The 27,304-nt window shown below is 44.7% G+C and overlaps 1 protein-coding gene across 4 annotated transcripts in view; it reads right to left on the reverse strand.

Moving 5' to 3' along the window:
- Tmcc3 (transmembrane and coiled-coil domain family 3) overlaps positions 1-27,304 on the reverse strand; it is a 268,700-nt gene that overhangs the window by 70,543 nt on the left and 170,853 nt on the right. The window contains exon 1 of one of the 4 annotated variants that reach the window (XM_021205095.2): positions 1,748-1,932. The exons of the other annotated variants lie outside the window; for them this stretch is intronic. Coding sequence (XP_021060754.1) covers positions 1,748-1,825 — 78 coding nt within the window. The 5' untranslated portion in view covers positions 1,826-1,932. Of the gene's footprint in view, positions 1-1,747; positions 1,933-27,304 lie in introns of those variants that run through there. 4 annotated transcript variants of the gene reach the window in all.

A 27,304-nucleotide genomic window follows, 5' to 3' on the forward strand; every position in this document is an offset into this window, starting at 1 on the left:
TCTCTCTCTCTCTCTCTCTCTCTCTCTCTCTCTCTCTCTCTCTCTCTCCTACTCTTCACTAGGTTTCATCTGCCCAGGGGACTAATTACAAAAACTAATCAGTTACATCCATCACTTAACTCAGTTTTACTGCACAGTTTACTTGCAAATCCCGTATCTCCCTACCGATAATGGAACAAGTAAAAAAATGGTGAGCAGGATTTTAAAGAAAAAAAAAATCCCCTTGACATGATGTCTTGGTCACTTTAAGGAGAGACAGGTGTGGGGAAGACGCTGCAGTTCAGCTAATCTTTTCATTTCCCACCTGAGTGTGCGCGCATGGGTTCCCACCTCCACCTGACCGGTAACAACTCTTGAATTTAGGAAAGCTCATTCCAAGTTTGTCAAGGAGCTCACCAGCCCCCAGGAGTTGCCAACCCAGCTTGCTTACAGAGACCATTAAGTTATGACAACCCAGGCTCTCAAATTATCTTAGCATTACAATCTCACCTGTGACTGCACTATTCCGTTTGTCCCCACCCCCACCGGGTTACAAAAGCTTTCAGAGAAAGACCTTTCCTTCAGTCAGCTGGGTTCGCAGGCAGTTGCCCTCCCAAACAAACTTCGGACTGCAGGTAACCAAAACTCTAAATGTTTTTCTTATGGAGTTTTGGACGACTTTCCTGGTGCACTGTTATGAAACTTCTAATGAAACCGAGAAAGAGTCGGTCGATGCAGGAGCGATTCCACCAAACACATTAAATTTGTGTTTTGTTTTTTTAAAATCATTTTTCCTAAATTGATTAAGAGGCGCTAAAGTGAAAAGAGAAATGAGGTAAACATGCCACTTCTGGGAGAATCGATTACTGTCTCAAATTGTAACTGCATACCCACATTCTATATAAGGGACCCTTGCATATGCCTATCACTTATGGCCGCAACTTGATCTTAGAGGTGGAGGGGTAGAAACTGTGCCCGTTCTATCTCTACGAACTTTATACAAGAAAGCCTACATCGAATCCCCAGTTCCTCGGACAAGCCAGAAGTTGGGAGGCTCAGAGAACAACTCCAGGTGTCACCTGCCAGAGTGGAGGAGGTGCTGTTTCAAATGGCACTTTAATCGGTCAAAGAGAAGGGATGGGGGTGGGGGGGTCACATCCTTGCTGGACACTTGAGCTTCCCAAAAGGGAAAGTGTTCCTCAGGAGGAGCCCAGAGCTGGGGCTGGGGCCTCTGTCTTTATAGTGAAGCCCTCCATGGCCGGTCTCCACAGCTTGCTCAGAAGAGCTATTTTCGCTCACAGCCAAAATCAGCAACAGCAAATTACGCCGCAAACCGTGGCGAAGGCGCCCGCTCTGCACCGCTCCCAACTCCCGAGCGTCCAGGCCGAGATCGACTTTTGATCTAGGCAGCGCGTCCAGGGCGCACGGTGCAGGGGACTCGGCTGCCAGGCTGGGGACGCAGCAGCAAAGCAGAGCCCTGCAGGTGGCTGTGCCAGGAGGGAGCCAGACCCTGGGAGTCCCTGGGACCCGGCAGGCAGCGTGCGCTCTCTGGCGGGGAGGAGAGCCGGGCGACACCGTCGTGGAATAGGGCTGGCTAGCCTTCGATTCCATCGGTGGCCCAGCGTCCCCGGGCCGCAGGTTTTCCCCGGACCTTCCCGGCCGGGAGAGGCCGGCGATGGGTTCCACGGTGCTGAGCCTCCGAGCCGACCCGGCCCCCGCCCTCCCCACGCAGACTCGCATCCCCGCGCCGCCCTGCGCGCGCCCTCACCCGGCTTTTGCAGCGGTGGTGCCGGCCGGGATCCGAGTAGGTCCGGTCCACGGTGAGCGCCGTGTCGCTGCCCGGCATGTCTGCGCTTAGACTGACAACTTTGCGTCCTCCGGGGCTGCCGCTCCACTCGGCGACGGGTGGCAGCTGTCCGCCGTGCTCCGCTCACCCTCGCCCCGGAGCCGCGGCCAAGGGGGTGGCGCGGGCGGCTACAGCTGCTGCTGACACCCCGCGGCCCTGCGCCGCCGCCCGGGTGGGGAGGCGGGCGACAGTCTCCGCCCCTTCCCCCGCTCCCCGCCCCTGCGCCCCGCGCGGCGCCTAGACCCGCTCCAGGTGCCGGGCTCAGCTGCCCTCCCAGCCTGCGAACCGGGCCCACGCGCTCCCACGCCTCCCCCGGCTCAGATGAGCGACGCCGGCACAGGTTATGGACCCATTTGAGTGTGATAAAAAGACGGGTTTGAGCACACAGGAGGTTGCCGGATGCCTTAATGAAATATATATAATCAATCACTCAACAAGCACACTTACTTGCTGGACAGCTTTCCTGGACCTGGACAGTGGACTAAGGATTCCAGGACGGAGGGGCATTTTCCCATCTAGTATTCCACGGAGCGGCACTCCCACTGTGTTGTGTATCTTAATTGTGCTTGTGTGACTCACTGTGTTGTAAGCTACTTTGAAACCGGGACATCTTTCCCCTTGAGCGTTCTCTAGTCCCAGCGAGTGCTCCCTGCCCACAAGGAATTTGGAATCTGAAGAGAAAAAGAACTGATTGGTAATCAATGTGGTATCGGTTGCCTAACCCCCAAATTCACTACACAGGGTCCGGTGGTTTTGTCAGACATGCCTCTGAGACCGGATTGGCAGGTTTTAAATCACTCATCCTAACAGGCCCAGAGTGCAGTGTGATCTGCCTACAGGGAGGGGAGGAGGTGTTTATCCCCCTAGCTGGCTGAGAGAAAACAGGTCTGTGCATTTAGGGAGAGAAAAAACAAAACAAAACAAAAAAAAAACCCTCAAGGTGTCGGTTTAGTGGGTGTCTTCAGGCACAAAGGGATGAGGTAGAAGAACGGAGAGTGGGGGTAGGGGGTGGGGGAAATGTACTTTCAACATTAAGAAGTTCAGCTTTGTTCTGTGGGTGTTTGGCAAGCTGCTGGGCTTCCTGAACCAGGAGTTGACAAGATCAGGATAGAAGTCTAAGACACCTATCTGGTAGTCCTGTGAGAGGCCTTGATGAAAGATAAGGAAATCTCCCTAGGAGGCCATTTCAAAGGCGGTGGACGACCTGACCTATGTGTCACTCACAAGGAGACCAGGGAGCCAAGCATGTAGACTTAGTGGAGTATTAGACAAGTGTAGCAGATATGATGGCCCTCTGTGAAATCATTTCTAGCATGTATAGTTAAGAGAAGAAAAGCAAGGTGCTGGAGAATATAGAGTGTTCTACCATTTATTGAAAGTGCAATGTGTGTCATATCTATATATAGAAATATAGACAGATACATATACATACATACATACACATAAATATAGATATATGCTTGTGCTTATATATACAGGGCACATTTCTGGCAAGATAAAAAAAGCTACAGGAATAAGTGAGCAAGCAGCTTAAGTCGGGAAAGGAGAACTGGGCAGCTACAGGGCAGATGGGAGGATTGTTTGTTTTGTTGATCGTTTTTCACTAAGTATACATCTTAAATGTGGCCACAAAAGTAGAGTAAATTATTAAAACTTAAAAAGAATCAGAAACCTAATCTAAAGCAACTTAAAGGGGAAAAGAACCTTTAAAATAAAACACTCGGACACACACACACACACACACACACACACAAAATGCAGGCATGCATGCATGCACGCATGTATGTACATATGTATATACATATACATACACACATACATACATACACTAGGTCCAGAGAAATTTTCAGGTAAATTCTTCCATGCAAAAAGTAGAGATTGTGACTCTGTGTGTGTGTGTGTGTGTGTGTGTGTGTGAGAGAGAGAGAGAGAGAGAGAGAGAGAGAGAGAGAGAGAGAGAGAGAGAGAGATTTCAATTCTGATGTCCAGAGAAGCTTTGTGATAGGGCAATATTTGAGCAGAGACTTAGGGAGTGACTGTTTGTATGAGGAATGTAGACTTAGGAAGTGAGAGATGTGATGGTTTGAATGAGAATGCCCTATAGGCTCATCGATTTGAATGCTTGGTCACCAGGGAGTGACACTATTTGAAAGGTTTTGGAATGTGTCTTCCTTGGAAATGAGTCACTGTGAGTGGGATTTGAGGTTTCAAAAGCCTATTCCAAGTTTAGTGTCTCTCTCTTCCAGATGTAGAACTCTCAGCTCCTTCTCCAGCACCAGGTCTGCCTGCACAATGCCATGCTTCTCACCATGAGGACAATGGACTAAACCTCTGAACCTGTAAAGCCAGCACCAATTAAATACTTCCTTATTGAGGTTTAGTCTGTTGCTATGTATTGTAATGCTAAATTCTGTACCTGAAGCTTTTGTTGTGCAAACCTTGTTCCTTAATATAAAACTATTGGTTATAAAACGTATGTAAATATCTCTCCATTTGGGCTGGGGTTTGCATTCTCCCATTGGCTAAAAGCCAAGGGGAGAGGCCAGCGGGCAGGCGGCCCTCACCCTGCCTGGCACGTGCAGAGACCCCAGCCACTCTGTGTGGGCAGGGTGCTGTCAAGACCAGACCTCTGGGGGGGNGGGGGGGGGGAGGGGGGACTCTTGGAAGGGAAGGAGCACTGCTTCTTCCTTAAGTGGAGTGTTTACACCTTGCTGTAACATTTGAACTTTCACAAGAGATGTAATAATTTTGATAATAAAATTCTTAACCATAAAAAAAAAAAACTATTGGTTAAATAAAAATGGCTACAACCAATTACTCGAGGGATTAGAGGTAGGTGGGTTTTGAGTTACCTGGTTGGAGGTTGGAGAGGGAGAGAAGGATGCTACAGGAGGAGGAGGAGGAAGAAGAGGAGGAAGCTGCCCCAAGAGATGGACCATGGGCACATGGCCAGGAGAAACAGCCAGTACTTGGGGTCCACTGCTGGGGAAGTAGCCAGGCCAGCAGTTAGAAAAGTAAATTAGGTATTACCCCCTAGTAATTGTCAAAGCCAAATAAAATGATCATAGTCTGAGTCTCTTCATTTGTAAGCTAGACGGGGACAAGTGTAAATTGGTTTTACTACACTTCTTATAAGCCATGGTCAGTGTGTGTCTTCACAGCAATGAAACACTCACCAAGACAAGCAGGAGTCTAGGAATTTCACACACATGAACATGTCAGGAGACTTGCAGCACGCACATTGAGAGGAACTCAAGGAAGAACAAGGAGGAGGACCATGTTCCCTCGGGAGCACATAGAGGATGAGGTGGGAGGGGCTGTCTCAGAGGATGAGACCCTTTTAGGCCATTTTCAGAACTTTGAGTTTCATCCAGAGGAAGACAGAAGTTTATGAAAAGTGACAGGAGTTTAAGAAATCCATGGCATAATTTGCCTTTTTCACATAAGAGAAGAGAGATTTGCTCACATCGTACACAAAAAAAATCAATGTCAGGTAGGATTTAAAAGCAAGAGCCTTGGAGGGTAAGAGCTTGGGTGTAAGAGTGGTGGCCTGAATTCAATGCCTGGAACCCACGTGGTAGACGGATTCTCAAAAGTGTTCTCCTGATCTCTATACATACAGCTTGGCACCCGTGCAGGTGTGTACTCGTGCACAACACACACACACACACACACACACACACACACGCACGCACACACACACACACACACACACACATACACACACCAAAATTATCTTTTAAAGACAAAGAAAACAAACCTATAACTTCATTTTTTCAAAAGAAAATTAGAGATCATTTTATCCCAAGCCACAAAAAGCAGGTTTGCCAAAGCATAAACAGCAAATATTTATCAGCATTAAAAAAAAAATACTAAGAAATACTAAAGTGAGAACAGGAGTCATAGACTAAACCCTAGCTTTGAATTTCACAAACACTCCTGGGAAACAAAAAACAAACAAACAAACAAAAAAAAGCAAGCCACAGAAAACTGCAAGCATTCTGCGTTACAAAAGAAATTACAAAAAACTGTACTCCAGGAAAACAAAGTAATCCCATGAAAATTATTGAGAAACATACAAGCAATGTAAACCTAACTTTTACATACATACTCTTTCAAGATTAAATTTGTAAAGGCCACAGCAGGCATTGTGGTACATACCTTTAACCCCCGGACTGAGGAGACAGAGGAGGGCAGCTTTCCTCTACATAGTGAGTTCATAGTGTATGAAGGAAAGTATTACCCCCCCTTTTATTTTCCATTTTAATTAAATTATACAGAAAGTACTCCCTTTGGGAAAGATATTTCTAGAACTAAACCCAGAGCTTTTCCTCCTTAAGGTTTACAGCTAGAGAGAGCAAAAGAAATAATACTTCCTATTTTTAAAATTTATTCAAATGGTTCAAGGTAAATACATTATGCTCAGATATATATCTGATAGCAAAATTTGAAGATGTTTAGATTGGGGCCCCCATGGTGGTTTGAGAGAAAATGGCCTCTATAGGCCCGAAGAGAGTGGCACTATTAGAAGGTGTGACCTTGTTGGAGTGGGTGTGGCCTTGTTGGAGGAAGTATGCCACTGTGGGGGTGGGCTTTCAGGTTTCTTATGTTCAAGCTACGCCCAATATGGCTTACACATCTGCTGCCTGTGGATCAAGGTGTAGAACTCTCAGGTCCTTCCTCAGTACTATGTCTGTCTGCACACCACCGTGATAATAGCAGACTAAGCCTACAAACTGTAAGCCAGCCCCAGTTAAATGTTTTCCTTTATGAGACTTACCATGGACATGGAATCTCTTCCCAGCAATAGACACCCTAACTAAGACAGGACCCAAAAGCCGTGTGGCCTACTGCAAGCAAAATTGTAAGCTCTGATTTTAGCAGCTTGGTATATTGCCAACTGCAAATGACCACCTCCCAGTTAGCTTCTGATATAGTATAATCCATATGACTTTTATGGAAACGATTTCCATTGTTTACCTACAGTCAGCAATGATTTGGCACAGAAGCACAAAACTTCCACTTTGCAATATGTTGCTAAACAAAAGAAAACACACCCAACAAAGGGGGAAAGACTCAAACTGACTCGGTAGGCTGATAGCCTTGCCTCCCAATAGTCCCAGTGCCTTTAAAAGCAAATACAATGACTTTGTGTTACAGATTCCCAAGAGCAATGATTATCAAAGAAGATGCTACAGGCAGCCTTCAGAGGTACCGGAGCTCCGCTCCAACTTTTTGTCTCTGTGTAGATCTGAGGCTATGTTAACAAGAACAAAAACATATTTTACTTTTTACCTCATCAAAGTTTAAAACTGTTGCTTTTGTGAAAGAACGTGTTAAGATGAAAAGACAGAAAGTATCAGCATAACCATGTATGTAACAAAGATGAGTATCTAGACTGGGTAAGGAATTCCCCAGAGAGCTGGGCATGGTGGTGTATGTCTTTAATCCCAGCACTTGGGAGGCAGAGACAGGAGCAACTATCTATGTGAGTTCCGGGCCAGCCAGGACTACTTAGCAAGACCCTGTCTCAAAAAACAAAACAGAAAAAAGAGAATTGTTTTTGTTTATTTTTTGTTTGCTTGTTTGTTTGTTTTAAGTAGGGGTTGGAGATGGCTCACTGGTTAAAAGAACTTATTGCTCTTCCAGAGGACCTGAGTTTAATTCCTGGCACCCACCTGGTGTCCTACAACCTTCTTTATCAGGGGATCTAACACTTTATGATGAACATTTAAATATGCAGGCAAGACACGCAAAAGATAAAATCAATATCTAAAAAAAAAAAAATGTTAAAAGTTAAAGAGCTCCCCTGGGTAGTAGCATGTGTGCATGTGCATACATGTTTGTGTGTATGTCTGTGTACATATGTGTAGAATGCATGTTTGTGTGTGTGAATAGTATGTATGTGTTTGTAGTGTGTGCTCATGTGTGTGTGTGTGTTTGTAGCATGTATGTTTAGTATTCATTTTGATATATATAAGAATGGTATGTGCTCATTTCAGCAGCACATATACTAAGAATGGTATGCAAGGCAGTTCAAAATAACGATGCTATTAATAATAAAGCTGGATCTAAGGAGAGTTGGTAATTTAAAAAGAATTATCAAGACTAAACCATAAAAAGTTAACAATCCAATTAAGAACAGGTAAAACATACAAAAGACATTTCACTGGAGAGGCTACATGAATGGAAAGTAGACACAGGGTATTAGGTCTGCCGTCATCAGCTCTAAGGGCAATGCAAATCAAACCACAATGAGATGTCACTATGCACTGACCAGACGGCTAAAATAAGAACAATTAGCAAGATGTGGTGGCACAGACGTGGAGAAATCAAGCACAGACGTGGAGAAATCAAGCAAGTCATACGTCACTGATAGAAACAGAAAGCATCCTGGCCTCTTTGAACAGCAGTCAGTCTGCCAGTTGTTTTGTTTGCTCGCTTCTTGTTGTTTGTGGTACTGAAGGTGGAACAGAGGGTCTCACACATGCTAGGCAACTGCTCTCCCACCAAGGTATGTCTCCAGCCCACTTCCCAAATTTGTTTTTGAAACAAGTTCTTATCAAATTGCCCTGTTTTTTGTTTTATAAAATTGGGTTTTTTAAACCCAGTAGGTTTTATAAAACTAAACCATGCAAAGCCATCTGACCCAGCAATTGCTCTCCTGGGCTTCCATCCCAGAGAGAAGAAAATATGTTTATGCTGATACTGATCCACAATTGTTTACGGCAGGTTTATTGATAGCATCAAAAACCAGAAGCAGTCCAGGTGTCTGAACAGGCAAATACACATCCATGTCATGGAGCACACAACATGGGACATCCATGTCATGGAGCATACAACATGGAACATCCATGTCATGGATCATACAACATGGAACCTACATGTCATGGAGCACACAACATGGAACACACATGTCACAGAACAGACAACATGGAACATTCAAGTCATGGAGCACACAACATGGAACCTACAAGTCATGGAGCACACAACATGGAACATCCATGTCACAGAACACACAACATGGAACATCCAAGTCATGGAACACACAACATAGAATATCCATGTCACGGAGCACACAGTTAAGAAGAGCAAACTACTTCTATGCCACAGTGTGGATGGGGCCAATGGGTTCTCTTACACAGCATCTTTGAAGTGCTAAAATTATAGACATGAAGATGAGTAGTTGCCAGCGGCTGGGACCTGAAAGGATGGTTATGGCCAGGAGATGGATATGGGTCCTGAAGAGTCACATCGGAGCTCCCACAGTGATAGAACTATTTTGTATCTTAGAAACAGTGGTTGATAGAATTATGTAGGCAATTAAATAACTGAGAACTAAGTTGCACACATAGAGATATGTATAGGTGGTCCCGATCTATGATAGGTTACCTTATAATGCTTCCACTTTACAAAGACACAAAAGCAATGTGCATCCGGTAGAAACAGTGCCTTGAATTTTTAAAAACATTCCTTTGTTCATTTTGTGTGAAGGAAGCATGTGCCATAGTGTGTGTGTGTGTGTGTGTGTGTGTGTGTGTGTGTGTGTGTGTAGGGCAGAGCATCACTTGCTGGAGTCATTTCTCTCTTTCCACAATGTGGATTCTGGGGATCAAATGCAGGTTGTCAAGCTTGGTGGCAAGTGCCTTTACCCAATGAGCCATCTTCTTGGCCCCTGTGTGCTTTGAACTGTAATCTTTTCCTGGGCTAGCAATTTGCAGCTCAACACTTTCTTGCTATGCTGAGCAGAGGCAGAGAGCCACACGGCCATGTCAGCCACACTGTTCTATCATATTCATACTTCACAACACACTGCAATGTTTGATAGTAAACAGAGCTTTGACTTACAATATTTTCTACTTACCGTAAGGTAGAAGAGAATATAATCCTATTGTAAGTAGAGTATTACTGTGTAAATGAGATTTGGAAAATCTAAATAGACAGAAGAGTACATTAAATGCTACTACTGTCTTTTATTCATACAAAAGTTTTACAAGATACTACAATAAGGGCAAGGGAGGTAATGGGTATGGGTGGACTTTCAATATTATTTCTTACGACTGCGTCTGAATCTACAGTCATCTCACAATAAAAAGTTGAACTAAAAGATGCAATTGTGATGTCCCTTTGCCCCAGGAAAAATTCCAGATGTGGGAGAGGAGGGAACCAATACAGCCTTTGATATATGGCCACTTTTCTGGAACTCCTGCCTTCATGTATGTGTTCTTCCATGGTGCAGATGCTCACGGCCGAGGAGAGGTATTGTGCGGTGCTCATTAATGTAACTGGGAACATCTGTGTCTGGCCACACTGTATGCTGTGTCACAACCTAGGTCAACTGTGGACACTGAGAGCCAGAGGCAGTGTCCCCAAATAACCAGTGCCACGCACAGGGCCTGGCATAAGGCAATAACCTGATAAGGTTTTGTCATATAATTAATTGAAAATGAAGTCCTGATTCGGAGGTAAGCATATATCACACTTCATAGATTTGATTCAAGGACCTCACAAGTCAACTTGTTTAGTAAGATTTTACATTGCAAGGGTGACTAGACGATTCTCTAATCTCTCAGTGCCTCACTGCTTTGGGGTTATGGCCTTGGTCTGAGCTTGTGTTTTATATCACATACACACAGGTTATTACAAAGTGAGCACTCATATTTCTCACCTCTTGACCCTGACATTTAGAAGCAAAGAGTTCAGCTATCTGGTTACCGCGTCTGGCTCTTGGCTATCTCCTGCTACCCTTTCCTAGAAGTTCAGGACAATGTTACAAAAACAGATTAAAAATGTTTTCCTTTGCACAGGGCACAGAACGTTCCATTCAGTTAAGTGTGTGGCTGTGGCTGTGGCTGTGGCTGTGGCTGTGGCTGTGGCTGTGGCTGTGGCTGTGGCTGTGGCTGTGGCTGTGGCTGTGAAGCCGGCTTCCCGCTTCCCACAGCCACCGAGAAGGCAACTCTCTGGAGATATCTGGGTAGCTACGTGCTCTGCCCAGGAGAAGCCTTTCCGTAAATCCCGTACTGAATCTGAAGGATGCCTTAGCTGTGCACCAGGAACCCGGTGCCAGGGATCTCGCTTTGTGCTTGATCAGCTCAAGCTGCAAGATGAGGGCAGTAGAAGAGGAAACAACTAAATAACTGTGAAGCGATGTTTTACACGGAGCCCTCCGTGTCTGCCTCCATCCTGTCTTCCCTGAATCCAGCCAACATCTGTCCCTTACACCACTCAAGCATCTGTATCTCCCAGGAAGCAGGATTGGCCACTGGAGATAAAAGGGTCTGGTTCCCAATCTTGGTCCCGATCCTTACTATGAAGCTTTTTGGTCCCAGTAACTGTGATCGGAAGGTGACAAGCCTCCCTTCTCACGCTGCTGATGTAGATGAGATGATGCTCATGAATCACTTAGGAAAAAATAAGAACTCAGTAAAGCCTGTGGGAAATGAAACCAAACCCAGTGCCTGTCTTCATGTGACACCTTTTGTCCCTTTCGGTGAGAGCTCAAGGATTTATGCTGCGACCTTGGCCAAGTCTTCCGAGGAAGGGAGGGTTCATGTCGATGCTGAACTCCATCAGAATTGTCAGTGGAAGAAAATAAGAGACCCTGGTTCTGGATACTGTCCGGGTCTGACCCTCGACTTCTGCCCTAGCTGTTGCTACCATTCCAGAGCTTACAAGCTGACAGAAATGAGGAAGGCGTACTTCCCTCTTCCTCACGCTGATGAGCTCCCTTCCGTCACAAGCCATGACTCCCACATACTAAAAGTTTCTTTTCTCTGTACATTTTTATCAAACGACTCTGCTCCTGGGAATTTTTCCCCAGAATAAATCAATACGGGGCAGGGGGTATGTGTGTGTGTGTGGGTACCTCATACCCCAGTTCATCCGTCAGGGGTGATTCCCAGACTTAGTATTTATGGAAAAATAATGAATGCTTATATAAATTATGATAAAATATAGTAAGGCCACTTAAGAATGAGCAGTTACATAAGGAAACATTGATATAATGATATTATGACTTTGGTACGGCAAGTCAGGATAGTCCTGGCAGACTAATACGATCTGAACAGTATTAGGACCATTAGTGCTGTCGATGACCAGAACACCATGCACTCTCACATCCGGCAATTCCACTCCCTAGTGTTAACCTAGAAGGCTCACACCAATAGAACACACACACACTCACACCAATAGGATACACATACACTCACAACAATAGGACACACACACACACACACACACACACAGGACTGTTCACAGCGGCCCCAGTCTATGAGGTAGATAGGTGCTATTATTTTCCCACCTTACTGAGAGGTAAGCAGGGTCTCTGGGCAGATTTGACCAAAGGTGTCCATCCAAGGATGACAAAGCAATATACAAATTGCCTGTCACAGCGACTCCAAAGCTCCCTAAGGTATGTCTCCTTGGATGACTATTTCACATTTACAAGCCTCAGCTTTCCCACCACGAGATCAAGTCTGTGCTAGAGCTGATGAGAGCTTGCACCGGGAAAGAGCTGCAGGAATCTGGAAACAACAGGGTTGCGGGCCACATCATGGGTCATTCAATCTGCACGAGAGGGACTCTGCATCTCTGCATATCCCACTTGGCCAAGCTTCTCCCAAGGCCTTTAGTAAATACTCACTACTCATTAAAACCCCATGAGGAATATTTAAATATGCTAACTTTTGTTTTCTTTTGGGGCTGGGGGGATCTGAATAGGGCTTTAAGCAGTCAAAATGGTGGCATTTTAACTTTAGCCTTCCTCTGAAGGCTTCCTCTACGTCTTTTCTGCCATTTCTAAGCACTTTTGGATTTTTGGTTTAGTGTTTTAAGTTTTCCCAAAATGAGAAGTCACCTCTCCTGTGACACTGGAAGTGGAGACACACTTCTCTGCAAGGATCTCCAAATGCTCCCTCTCTACCTTGCTGCCAAATTTCGAAGGGTTTCCTCTGGCTCTGAAATTTCTCGCTGCTTCTTCACAGATAGGCTATGGCTCATACATTCTTGGTTCATATTTCTGACAGGCCACTGATTTCCCTCTGTCCTGACCCCGTAAGAGCAATGTCTTTTCCAAAAGGAGAGAAAGGCTAAATCACACACAGGTTTTAGGGTAGTCCGTAGGTAAACGTACTGGATCACATGTGTGAACACCAACACACTCAGGGCAGAATTATTAGAAATGACCAGAAATGCAAAATGTAGTTAGAGTTAAAAGCAACAATACTCCCTTTGGTCCCCCAAAACGACCCTTGGGAAAAATAAAGGAAAGATCCAAGAAGATGCTGCTCATCTTATACAGCTTGATTTTGAATTTCTACTTCCCACCCACCGAGAAGCAGACATCTCCGAATCCCTCTCCCCCCCCCCCCCGAAGCCTCTTGACACTCGTGATTACAGAACTATTTTCTAGGCATGCTCCAGCAAGATAAGGCTTTCTCCATCCCTCACTGTTCCGATTCAATCTGTCTGTAAATGGAACCACACTGTCTGCGATCAGGAGGAATCAGACCATTTTAGATACAGCTGCTGAAAATACAGATTACCAATCAGAATTTATACAATCCACCAAGTCTACGTGCAGGAACATTTACTCAAAGAATTGCGTTTGAGCATTTCTGTCATTTAGATATCAAGATTAATTACACAACCGATTATTGACCAAAGCTCCGATGCCCAGCAGAGTAAGGGAGTCCCAGGGGACCACAGAGTATGTGAGATATGCCTACTGTGAGCGAGGGCTGAGGTTAAACTTTACTTAGTTTATTCACTGAAGGTCAGCACCAACAAAGAATGTAAAATATCATTAGTGCGGGCGGTTAAATATTCCCTATCCAAAATGCTCACAACCAGAAGACGGTGGATTTTTTTTCTTTTAATTTTGGAACATTTACACAGACATAATGAGATGGCTTTCAAGTCTAAACGTGAAATTTACCACATAGCCTGAAGGTTGATTCTGAACAATGTTTCTAATATGTCTGCACTTTGACTGTGCTCTGTCATGTAAGGTCAGGTGTAGATTTTTCTACTTGCCATGCAGTTTTCAAGAAGTTTCAAGATCTGGAACATTTAAAAATTTTCATTTGGACTAGTTTTGTTTTTATATGACTACATAACAATATAGACAGCAAATTCCACTCTGACTTACCTATTGAAATATGAAAACACTACTGATCAGTATTCTTTCTACCACATATAAAGTCTAAAACAAATAAGTATATTAAAATTAGTATTTAGATCTACATTTTTAAAAAAGCTATATCCGTAGTTCTTTACCTCAAGTGATTCATGCCAAAATTAATATCACTTCCTGTGAGGGTTAGTGATAATCACCTGGGAAACAGGCCTCTGGGATTGTCTATGGGAGATTATCTTGATTACATTAAATGAAGTGGGAAGCTCTGCCCACTGTGGGTGGCACCATCCCCTGTACAGGGATCCCAGACTCTATAAATGTAGAGAGAGTTAATGTGCTTGCCTTCATTGTTCTCCGCCTTGACTGTGGGTATGTATACTCCTGTCCCTGTGGCTTCTCTGACACCACGGACTATATCCTAGAACTGTAAGCTCAACACATCTTTCATCCCTTGAGCCACTTTTGTCAGGTATTTTGTTATAGGAATAGAAAAGAAACTAAGACACTTCCCAGGATCCACATTATATATAAAAGTGTTTTCCGTGGCTTAGTTCATATTAAATAGTGTACATATCTATCACATTCCCTTCTGCTAGATTATGATTTTTTTCCCCTTGAGCTAGAGGACTCCCACGGTTTAAAATCCTTCCATTCCCGGCATGCTTCTTGCGATGGAAATCCTTCTCTAAATGTTTGAGGATTTGAATACTGTGTATACGGATGTGTTTTAAACATTCATTTTTTTTTTCTATAAAAGAAAGCCTAAAACTAATATTGAGGTGTTCTGTACTCCGGGAGGAAAAGACGAATCATAAAACAGATGGCAGTGCCCCCTAAATCAGTCAATAGATAAAACAGAACTCTGTCAGAAAGGTTTCTCCTGAAAGCTGACAAGCTTATTTTAAACTTCAGTGGAAGAAAAAAAATCAGCTGGGGGAGGGGGTGGTGACTAGGATGGCAGGCTGCTCTGCCCTCATCAGATGACTGGATGCCTTATCAGCAACAACAATAAAGCTCACGTGACCAGGAGCGAGGCATGCCAACCAATGAAGAGCGAGCTCAGAGGAGACCCCTGCTAAACTGGAAACACATGACAATCAGCGGGGGAGGGGAACAATTAGTAATTGATGAAGAAAATGGGAGAACACGGTAGCCCACTGACAACAAAATCAAAACCCAGGGTGCAACCTCTCATCGCCGAGAGGCACACGCCCAGCTTTCTATTATTGTTGAGAATGTACTGTAATTCCAAGTAGATTATATAATGCAGTTATATATGATACTCTTCCCTCCTACCCAATAATACACATAATTAGGACTAAGTCAACAGAAATAAAAAGAAACAGAAGCTGTATGTTTGTAAGAACGTGACTGAAAGATGGCTATACAATTGGGTCTATAAACAATGCAGTTTTTTTTTTCTTTTACAGTACATTGAATAGAGATGAAGTCATCTATGGCTTTATAAAGGTCAAAGGTTTAGAACTGAGACAGAGGACACCTAATATACATGGACAGATTCAACAACTGTGCCAAGTACTTCAGAAGTATTTATTTATTTATTTATTTATTTATGAATTTGTGTGTGTGTGTGTGTGTGTGTGGTATGTATGTATGTATGTATGTATGCATGTATTTAATTTGCAGCTAACTGCAGGAAGCTGAAACTGTTCTTGACGAACTGAGTCCAAGCACCACACAAAGCTCCTCTCCACACGGGCATCCGGGTTAACTGAGCTGAGCTCAGTACTCTCTCCACCTTTAGCCTAACTCTGTAAGCCTAACTCCATAACTCAGAGCCTTGTGCATCCCCAGCCTGGTGACAGCTGTCTCGGGATGCCTTACGGCATGCCACGCCCACGGTGCCATTTCTTCTCTTGTTAGAGAAAGATCCAAGTGTGTAAGCACACAGGTCTCAGGTCACACTTCTGTTAATTCACTTTCTGCATGCATGTGGTTTCACCCTGTCTTCTAGAGTCCCTGCCTCGTGTTCTCCTGACTGGTCCTACGGTGGTCTCACGACACAGACCTCTGTTAGACTGCTGTGGGCCCCAAACTGGGAGGCTTAAGCAGCAGAAGCTGTCCTTACATGGCTGCTCCTCCATCCACACAGCACCCTGGTGTCTGATTTCCCCCTCTTCGAAGAACGGCAATCATAGCAGAATCAGATATGATTAGATTAACTGACTTGTTTTAATTTCATTACGTCTGCAGGGACCCTCACCCGGAAATGTCACATTTAAGGTTCTCATGGCTAGGCTTTCCAAGTGGGAATATTATTAGGGTGATACAACTCAGAGTAATAGCCTTGCTGTGAGACGAGAGGCAGAGGCAGCCAGAGGTGAAAGGGGGGAGCTCTAAACCCACTGAAACCTCGACAGACCCGGGGGAAATAAAGCCCTGATTTCTTAAGCCGAAAATGGTTCATTCTGACTAGGCCCCCCCCCCAAACTTCTTCATCTAATTTTACATAAAGACAGTTACATAAAGAATCTCACCCAAAAGAGATAGCAGGAGAGGTAATGAGCCATTAAATCTCCCTGACAGCTCCAACTGAACCCCTAGATATGAGCTACGATTCTCATGGCGCCCCCCCCCTCCACTGAACACTCAGGAAGAGTGGACAGGAAGAGAGGCTGTGCATGGAGGAGCCGAGAGGCAGGGCACAGGGAAAACCCGCGAGCAGACTGCTAAAGGATGAAGGATGAAGTACGGTCAGGAAAATACCCTCTCATCTGGACATAAAAAGGTGAAGAGTCCAGCATGCGGCTGTGAAGGAGAGGGGGAGCCCCAAGAGGCAAGCTTGAAGAGGGAAGAAAAAGGAATACCAAGTTTTTATGTGTCTATTTTTTTTTTTAAGTGAAAAGTAATCTCACAGGGGAGGGGGAGTACAGAATCACAGGAGACAACGCAGCAGCGACTGCCAGGCCAGCCACATTCTCACACTTCCCATAGATTTTTCAGGTCATATATATATATATATATATATATATATATATATATATATATATATATATATATATATATATATGGTATCCTCCCTTCTTCTCCCAAGAAATTCAAATCTCGAGTTAGCAGAGAACTCGACAATCCTAGACTAGGGAGTCACAAGTCTGCATCGTGCCTAAATAAATATATTTAAGGCGCCGTGGCCAAAGATGGAATTTTGTAATTACATATTGATTTATATTGAACTTCTCGCTCTGCTCCAGAGACTTGCGTCTCCTCAGGATTGCTTTCCTGCCAATTCGTAGGTAGTTTATAGCGGTTTCAAAGTACCTCCAAAAATGCATTTCCAACAGATGGGATTATTAAATGCTTCGTGCAAACAATGATCCATAGATATGTTACCGCCCACTAGCAGACAAAGCAGAGAGTCTCCCTGCTCCACTCTCATTCCAATAAATATTTACATCCTTCCACGTACTCGTTTCAAAACTGCAGGAGACTGAATTTTATTGCTCTTTTAAGACAAATGCAAGGAATTGTAATGCTTTCTGGATTTTCTAATTAACTTGTTCTAGAGTAACTTACTGATAGCATTAGGAACAGGCCCAGTTTATGGTTGGTGCATGTTGTCAATTTACATATCAAATATAATTATACGTGTGTTACTGATATCCTTTTCCAAGTTGGAATAATTTATTTACTTATGTCTTTTTTAAGTCGTATTTTTATTTGTGTTTGTGTATGTGTGTATCTGTGTGTATGTGCATGTGTGTGCATGAGCACACGTGTGAGTGTGTCTGTGTAAGTGAATGCCATATGTGAGCTAGTACCTGAAGAAGGTGGAAGAATGTGTTGGATCTCTTAGAACTGGAGTTAAAGGCGGCTGTGAACCACCTTATGGGGATGCTAGCAACCAAACTAGAAACCTCTGGAAGAGCAGGAAGCCGTCTTAACTGCTGAGCCATCTTTCCAGCCTGCTATTTACTTATTTTTTTTAAAACCTAGAATTATAGAACTTTCTAGAATGAATGATGTGAATAGTGTGACTTTTTTTGTTTTTGTTTTTTTTTTTTTTTTACCTTGGAGAAACTGAGAGCTAGATATGCAAAATGAAGTGGCAGAACTTGGGAGGAGGTAGGGTAAGAGGGAGGAGACAGTCCTGGCTGTGTGGACTTGGCTAGGCAGCCAGTGTGTGTGCTTGGTACCCCTGAAGGTCAGAAGAGAGCTCAGAATCCCCTGGAGCTAGAGCTATGGATTGGTGCCGAGAATTGAGCTTGGGTCCTTTGCAAGACCAAGAAATGCTCTTAACTACTGAACTACCGGTTCAGCCCCAGAACTTGCTCCTCCCCCTTTTCTTAACTGAATGACTGATTTAGACTAGAACCTATCAGAGACCACAGCCCAACCCTTCTCTGTTCCCACTCGACTTTCTAAGAGAGTGAATAGAACCAAGTGATAGTACTATGTTCAAAAGTGATATTTATAATAGCATTGCACAAACGTAGCGTGACGGCTATTTCCAGTTGTCAGTTTGACTACATCTGCAATGAACTACAATCCAGAAATGATGGGCACACCTGGGATCCACATCTTGAGGCTGGAAGACACAGGTTTGCGATCTAAGTCTTGAGGCCTAGTGGCCATGAAAAGCTTAGGTACATGCCTTTAATCCTAGGAGACTGAGGCAAGCCATTTTGGGACAAAGCAAATTCTGCATTCAGGCACGGTAGTACACACCTGTAATCTGGGCCACACCTTCTGTTGGAGGCCTACATAAGGACACTAAAAGAAGGAAGACTCTCTTCTTCACCTGGCTTGCACTTACTTGCCAGCACATCTGTTGGAACCTGTTTCTACAGGATTCCAACTTATACAGAAGACCAGCTTAAACACCCAGCCTTGTGGACTGAGCAACTACTAGATTCTTGGACTTCCCATTCACAGCTGCCCATTGTTGGATTAGCTGGACTGCAGACTGTAAGAAATTCCGATAATTTCCTTAAGTATATAAAAGCAGTCCATAAGTTCTGTGGCTCTAGAGAACCCTACCCAAGACACGTAGATTCGGTGGCCTTTTAAAAACCTTTGCTTTATTTCCTACTATTCAAACTGAAATGCTTCTGGTTTCTGTTTTGGTAGCATGACTGACATTTCATTAAGGATGTATGGATGAATATATGATTGGGTGTGAGCAATTAAAATTATGGCCACCCAACCTGATTGGTGATGGGAATTCCACGAGCTTCTGGCTCTTTCCTCTCCAATGTAATTATTTAAGTGACAATATAACATCTACTTTTCCGCCTACCTTACCTGAAAAGAAGAAGAAGAAGAAGAAAAAAAAAGTTCTGAGTACCGGCTGGTGATGGATTCAAAGTCAAGACCACCTGACGTTAGCAAGCAAGGCTTTCTGTTGGGTAATGCTCCCCAGGCAAAACTAGGAATGCCTACAAACAAGTACAGCACACATGTTAAAAACACATCAAGCATACTAAGACAGGTTCTCAGAATCTTGCCGTCATTTCAGAGAACTTGGCATCTTAGTTGAGAAACATTTCATCAAACTGAGTACCGTTTCCTGATTTCTGTGGTCCTACTAATTAGAGACTGTTCCACTTGGCAGTTAGAGGACACAGTCTGTCTGAGACAGTTGGGAACTTACTTATCTCCACCTATTAAAGACAGTGGACCACAGAACTAATGAGACTTAATAATTCATATACACTGACCCAAAGTGCAATCCTCAAGCCCCCATCTGGTGAGTCTGGATTGCATGGGGGGATTGGGCAAGACCTATTACCACGGACACAGAAGTGTCTTAAAGGGCCGGTGTCACTGCTATTCTAAGCAGCTATCAGACTGCCTATACAACAATAGTTTTCAAAAGGCAGCAGGGGACACTCATCAGGGGACTGTGTGCTCCGCTCACATTTAATGAGCAATTTCAGAGTCTGAGATTAAAGCTGTTTTCCCTTAATAATACTCAATTTTCTTTTGAATCGGTGAGAAAATCTAAGTCAGGCTCGGGTCACCCTCACCAGAATGGGAACTGGAAAAGCAACGAGCTTCTTTTGTTTTTATGTCATTGTGTCCATAATTAGGCAGCGGTATTGCTTGCTCTCTCTCTCTCTCTCTCTCTCTCTCTCTCTCTCTCTCTCTCTCTCTCTCTCTTTTCTTCTTTTTAAAAAGCCTGACAAAAGTCAGCCACAAAAACCTTGCTCTAGTTTGGCAATGCAGAAGCTGGCAGAGCCTCTTATTATTCTTTTGTGATCTCAGATAACCTTGCTCAGGTGCCAAGGGTCTATTCAGTAAGTCAGACGGACTTCCTTCAGCATCTTAGAAGATCCCTTCTGTACCCCGGTAGAAACACACATTTCCTGAAGCGAGGGAGCCACACGTTCCAAGAGGAAGAAACTTGGCAAAGGTTGAACACACCCTACCCCAGTGGAAACTGCAAACTAGTCCTTCATTTTGTAGACATCATTATTATACAAGGCACAAAATAACCTGGGACTACCTCAGCCAGCTTCACAGGACAGCTCTGTAGTTTCAGATGGCAATCTCGGGGGGGGGGGTGGACATGAAAATTCAGATTTTGGGGTTTCCAGTCATGCTGTCTTCTCTGGCCTCATTCAGAAAAAGCTCAGTATACACAGCTGCGCTGTGAGGAAGTCTGCTTGCAAAACACCTAATGGCTTTACTGAACACAGTTAGGGAAGATGAAGGCCACAAACAAGTCCAACATATGGTCACAAGATCGTGTTCTCTCTCCCATCCTCTTATTTCACCAACCCCTTTAAGAAGTCTCTCTCTCTTTTTTTTTTTCAATGGCCGGGTTCAGACAACTATTCTCTGTCTCCTTGCTTTATCATAAAACGGGTCACCCGGTCAATGAGAGCAGCAGTTTCAGTCTTCATGAGGTATGCGCTTATGAAACACCTGGGTATTTACATCAAGCCCTAAGAAAAGTGGCCAACTGTTGCTGAGCGAGGCCTTCCCGTCCTCTGGCTGTAGTCAGGCTGCAGCAGGCAGCAGCCGGATGAGACCATGCTAGCTGGGATCACCTACCAAACAAGTACAGTGTGAACTGAACTCAGGGAGACAAATAAAGACAGGGCATAAGACAGGGAGAGCCAAGTAGATGCAGGAGTTGGGATGGATTCCCCGGGGCTGTGGTTTAGGTATGAGCTGCCTCCTGAAGGCTCATGTGCTAGAAGCCCGGTCTCCAGTGACAGTATTGACAGGTTAAGATGAGAAGCCTAGTAGGAGGTGGCTGGGTCATGACCACCCCTGGAAAGGGATTACTGCTGGTCTCTAATTCCCATGAGATGAGGTTCTTACAAGCGAATGAGTCAAACTCTGCCCAGGAACTAATTCTTCTCTTCCCATCTGCCACATCGTGACGCTACACAGATGCTGTTGCCAGATGCCGGCGTTAGTGTGGTTCAGACTTTCTTATACCCACCGACCTCACAACCCAGATACATTTCTTTCCTTTTATTTTGCATGTATAATGTTTTGCCTAAATGTACGCGTGCGCACTACATGTATAGCTGGTACCCATGAAGAGCATAATGGGGGGGGGAGGGCGTAGGGACCAGATCCCCTGGGATTGGTAATACAGACAGTTGCAAGCTGCCATGTGGGTGCTGGGAATTTAACTCTGGTTAGCAGCAAGGACTCGAACTGCTTAGCCATCTCTCCAGCCCCAACTTTCTTTTCATTATATACTACTTAGTATCGGGCATTTTGTTACAGCAGCAACAACAAAAAACACACAGAGCCATGTGATAATGAGATATACACTTATAAGTAAGTGTGGAAGGAGCAGAGAAAGAGCCAAGTATGAGGGGTACGTGTCTGAGAAATTGAGGTAAGCTTAGTGTAGCTAGAAAGGTAAAAGGCTGAGGCTGAGAGAAAGGGTACCAGATAGCACGGCAGCCAGGCCAGGGGAGGGTAGCTACAGCTTGTGACCACCATCAAGGCTACTAGGCAACACTGAGCGTCTCTAAATAAAGCGCTCCTATGTCAGACTGTCACCGTTAGTTATAATTGTTTTAGGTCACTCTGGCTGCACTTGGGGGTCAAAATAACTTGTTAGTTTTCTCTCTGGTAGAATAAGATAAATAAAGGATCGGGTGTAGGTATGTTCCATTCTCAGTCCTCTTCCTTTCCAACTGATGAAGCTCCTACATGTATCTACATCTGTGGTGCTCTGAGCGGCAGGATGCCCACAGAAAGCTACTCTCCTGAGCCAGACAGAAGCAGGCTTTCTGTGACCGAGGGATGCTGGGATTTGTACTGTGGGAAGGGAGAGGCGTTCTTTATTCTGGGAAATAGTGTTCTGGCTGCGAATGCTGGCAAGATGCCAGCTGTCTTTGGTTATTTCTCCGCTCCGGCTCTGCAATCCAAAAGCACACCATTCAGATGTTCCCGGGTGTCTCTCTTTCTCTCGCTCCCTTTTAACCGACAGGCAGTGCTGACTGACTGGGAGCAAAGCACATCTTTAGACTTTCCTTCCGCTGGTCCCACACAGCTCTCCTTTGTGCAGAAGATCTTTGGAAAGCCAAGCTGTGGCAGGGAAGGCAGAGAGGGTACTGCACCGGCAGGGACTAGCTCTGGGCTAGACAGGAAGTGAGGGAGGCTCAGGCGGAGGGCAGGAGGAGGCACCCAGGGCATGCTGTGGACAGAGGTGACAGAGACAACTGGTGAGCCCAAGGTCACAAGGTGTTAAAAACAGACATACAGGTTCGGTGCTGTCTTCTTGAAAGGTGGAGCCCAGTGGATCCACAGGGGCGTGGAGGAGCATGCGCATGTGTGGAGGAGCATGCGCATTGCGGCCCCATCAACATGCACATGTGGCGGGAAGTAGAAAGATAAGTAAGGCTGATGGTCAGGAAAGACAGAGGAATAGGGGATATAGTACGTGAGCTGCGGAAACATGGAGGCTATTCCAAGATGTCAGGGAACTAGATGAGAATTGGGTATGGACGCAGAGAAGGGTGACGGTGCTCCCATACCTTAAGGTAAGTCCTTGTCTGGAATGGTCAGCTTCTAGGTGTCCGACATATCCTATCTCCTCACTTCCTTCAGTCTTTAGTCAGATACCACAGCCAACTGGTGAGGGCTTCTCGGATCATTTTATTCTAAATTGCAATACTCCTATGTCTTTCCTTTCCGTCCCTCGCTTTCTGAAACCTGATGCTGTGTATTTTGTCACGGGGTATATAATTGTTATAAGTATGTATTTATATACTATACAACATAGATGTAATTATGAAAATATGCGCTAATATTTGTTCTGCTGTATGTTACACCATCTACGGTGGACGCTAATTACCTGTGGACCCCTTTTCTGCTATTCCAGTTACCCAAGGTTAACCATAGCTCAGAAATACTTAATGAAAGATTCCTGGTATAGGCACTTTGTAAGTTTTTAATTGTGTGTCATTCTTAATGTGATAAAAATCTTTACGCCATGCTGCCCTGTCAGCCAAACAGACAACCAGTCTCTCTGTTTATTATGTTCTCTCTATATATGCTATTTGCCTGCTGGTCACTTAGTAACTGACTCAACAATAGACGATGTTTTTATTAAGTGACCCTTATTTTTCTTAATAACGCTCTTAAAGTGTAAGAGCAATAATGTTGGTGGTTTTATCACAGTGTTTTGTTAAAATTCTATTATTATGGCAATTGCTATTAATATCTTACTGTCCCAAATTTATAAACTGAACTTCCCCATAGGTATGTAAGTATAGGCAAAGCCAGAGCACACATGGATTTCAGCACTATTTGTGGTGTCAGGCATTCAGTAAATGCACTGGAACAAACTTCCTTGGGTAAAGGGCTCTGCTGCGTACACCACCATCTGAGATATCTATACAGCAATTATCAAAATTTTACACCCATAAAGGAAGCCACATGCTAATTCTAATTGTGCTTATTTTTATATTCTTGGAGCCAAGAACATTTTCTGGCATGAAATATGCTAATATACTTGTGGGATGAACATTTTTTTAAAAAAAATTCTTTTTATTTTTAAAACTCATTTTTAAAATTAATTCTTGTAGGTCCACATGCAAAGTAATAGATTTCATTGTGACATTTCAGGGTCCTCTGTGATACAGCAAAGGAAACAGAGAGGTAGACTAAGGTACTAAGAGCCAAAGGCATAGTGTGTTTGTAAAAGTGGGGCCATCGTTCTCCCTACCCATCACTGTAGCCAGCACTGTGCTTCCTGCCCCCCACAAACCATCCCCCTGAGACCTCCCTACCCTCACATGAGGAAGGCACTAATCCCACTTTGTACAGAAACTTCCCAAGACTTCCACTTATACTAAATCTTGCAAATGAAAGAGTGAATTGTATCCAGGAAACCATTGATGGGGCTTGAGAGGTGGCCCAGTGGGTATTCAGCATACATTCTTCTGCTGCACAGGACATGAATCTCATCCCCAGCGCCCATACCAGGCAACTCAGTTGCCTGTAACTGCAGATCCCGAAGATCTGACACTTCTGGCTTCCATAGGCGGGGGTACTCACACGCACCCCCCGCACTCAAGCGTATGCCCCTCCCCCCACATGGCCACACACATACACATAATCATAAGAAATGGTTTGCCCAGTTAGTATTCTTGTGGGGACCCTGGGTGACCACACGCCAAACTTGCAGATGGGAGAAGATTGAAAAGCAAGAGTTGGGGGCGAGGAAATGTCTAAGCTCTCCACCCATGCTGGGCAAGAAGAATCAGGAGAGAAAGAAGTCAGGGAGTGATGGGTCTAAAGAGTTACAGGGTGGATGCTTGAGAAAAGTTTTATTTTATGTGACAACCAAAATGATCTGGATTTGTAAAACCAACCCCTAAGTGTATTTGCCCGAGGCGAGCACCTGGCACAGAGAAGGCATTCCTTTTCTTGCTTCCCCAACTCCCCAAGAAATATGGATTTTGCTGAGGAATTTTGTTCTTAAGACCTTGGTTATGTATAGAATTTGCTTTTGACATCCTGGAAGATGGCTAAATCTACAGAAAGGAGTGTAACTGGGTCAACATGACAGAAAGAAAAGATGACCTATTTGTGTGAAACCTGAGAAATCTGGGCTTTCCAAATTGAGTCAAAAGCCAGGTATGGTCACACGTGCCTATAAATTCCAGCACTGGGGAGGCTGAGGCAGGAGAATTATGAGTTTCAGGTCAGTCTGGGTTATAAAGTATATCTTAAAATAAAACAGAGAGATGGTAGTGCCGTAAAGAGGCCCACTCACAGAAGTCCGTGGCCTGGCTGATTCTTGGCTTGGTGGCCTTGTATAGTTTCCCTGTCTTTGTGTCAGCATCCCTTATGGGTAACAGTCATCTCTGTCACGGGTCTGGAAAGAATCAGATGATACCAAACAAACTGAAGTGGTTTATTCGAGGTGTGTCAAGGATGTGCTGAGTCCGAAGGTGGCCCTGGAAGACATTTATGATAGAAACACAGCCTGGAAGGTGCTTGGATTAGCCACATCAACACTTCATGATTGACCCAAGATTATAAAAAGAGTTCAACCCTTGCCTAACAATGCCAAGCCGAGCAGGTGTATAGGCTTGTAATTCCAGCAGAGAGGGGTTTAAAGCAGGACAAGGAATTCAGAGGCAGCCTGGGTTACACAGTGAACTTTTGTCTAAAAGAAATCATAGGTTTACAAGACCTGCATATTTAATTTTCATGATTACGACGGGCGCAGTTGAAGCAGATTTCCTGAAAATCAGGTTAATCCAGGCCTAAGCATGGGGCCACATCTGCCCTCTGAAAATTACTCAAATTGAAATACGCTTTCAGTTTGTGCTAGAGCTGGCTTTGAATTCCGCACCGCAGTCCTGCCCCACAGGAGTTTCTAACCCATGTATTCACTGGCCAGAGTGACAACACTATTGCCCGTCTGCCCCCAAGGCCAGCCAAGCTTCAAGGCTCTTCTCTACATAACGCCCATGCTGGGCCTAACTGAAGCAAGAACACACACAGTACACCCACGAGCACCCAGTGCTGGTTCCCTAACTGTACACTGCAGGAGACACAGACCTGGTTGTCTCTAGCTAGAGAGATGAAGTTAGGAGACAACCATCAAGACTTGGCTTTTTAACTCCTTTTTAATTTTAAAACAGCCTCTTCTTGTCCTTTGGCTGTCGCTTTTCATTATAAACATGGACAATGCTGAACTGGGGTGGAGGTGACAGCTTAAGTGTCACAGGGACCAAATGCATCAGGCGGTCTCCTTAACATGGCATTCTGGGCTCTGAGAACCTCTCAGTGGGAGTGACCCAATCCCAAATCCAAGCAGGTAAAGAGGGGTTGGGTGGGGCTGGGGGGAAAAAAATCACCTGTTCAGCATGTGCCTTTGGGGCATCCTCTTGTTATCTCTCTGGAGGAAAACTGGCTCTCACCTTCCTCTGGTCCCCGACTTCATCCTGGATTTAGGGTCCTAGCCTTCCCCATTCACACCCAAACCAGCATTGTAAGGCCTATGAGACTCCAGTGTATTCTTGTCAATAAGTCACCCATGCTGGACAAAGAAGAATGACAAATGGGATTGGGGGTTGGGGGTTGGGGGGGGGAACAGCAGACATTCCCATGTTGCTTTAGTGATCTCATGTGCCCAAACCTGAGTGTGACGACTGGACTACTGTGGTGGTCCTCACCTGGCTCCTTGCTGGTGGCACCTCCATGCTGGGAAAACTGTGGTCAGGAAAAGGCATGTATAGGAAGTGGGTTTGAGCCAGGCAGTGTTAACTTATATGACAAGTATTATGCATGTGTCCCATCTGCTCTGTGGATTTCTGAGTACACATATCCTTCAATACTCTATTAAACTAGTTCACAGACTGCCCTGAATTGATTGCCTGAATTTGAGCAAAAGTGCCCTGGTATGGCTCTGTGCATTTACAGACAGGGCACCCACTGTGACTGGTTCTTCTAGGCAGGCTCTGTCTTTACCCCGCAAAGGAGCTTTCAAGGCAGGTCAAGGGCAGCAATTAACTTGCCCTTACAGCATCATGGTTCTAAGAACAAAGCCCCGAGAGGCGGTACAAGCTTGTAATCCCATGAAATGAGCCCCTAAAATATAAACACCTCTGTTTCTGAATTTAGGTAGTCGGTACCTGAGCCTAACTCTGAACAGTTTCTAGGGGTGGGCAAGTCCTGGGGGCCTCTTTGCAGATCCCCAGTGAACTTAGATTTGCCTCAGTGATTTTTTTGGACTTTCTGATTTCAATCTTGTGGAGAATGAATTCTCACGAAGAGCCCGAGACACAGTTTAAAGGTTAAGACATATAGGCTGTATGGTGAGACAAAGCTGGTCTACCTGGGCCTCAACTCTACTCCAGTTTTGTGACCTGGGACAAGTTGCATAACACTGC

This window comes from Mus pahari, chromosome 9 (assembly GCF_900095145.1).
Source record: "Mus pahari chromosome 9, PAHARI_EIJ_v1.1, whole genome shotgun sequence".
Classification (NCBI taxonomy): domain Eukaryota; kingdom Metazoa; phylum Chordata; class Mammalia; order Rodentia; family Muridae; genus Mus; species Mus pahari.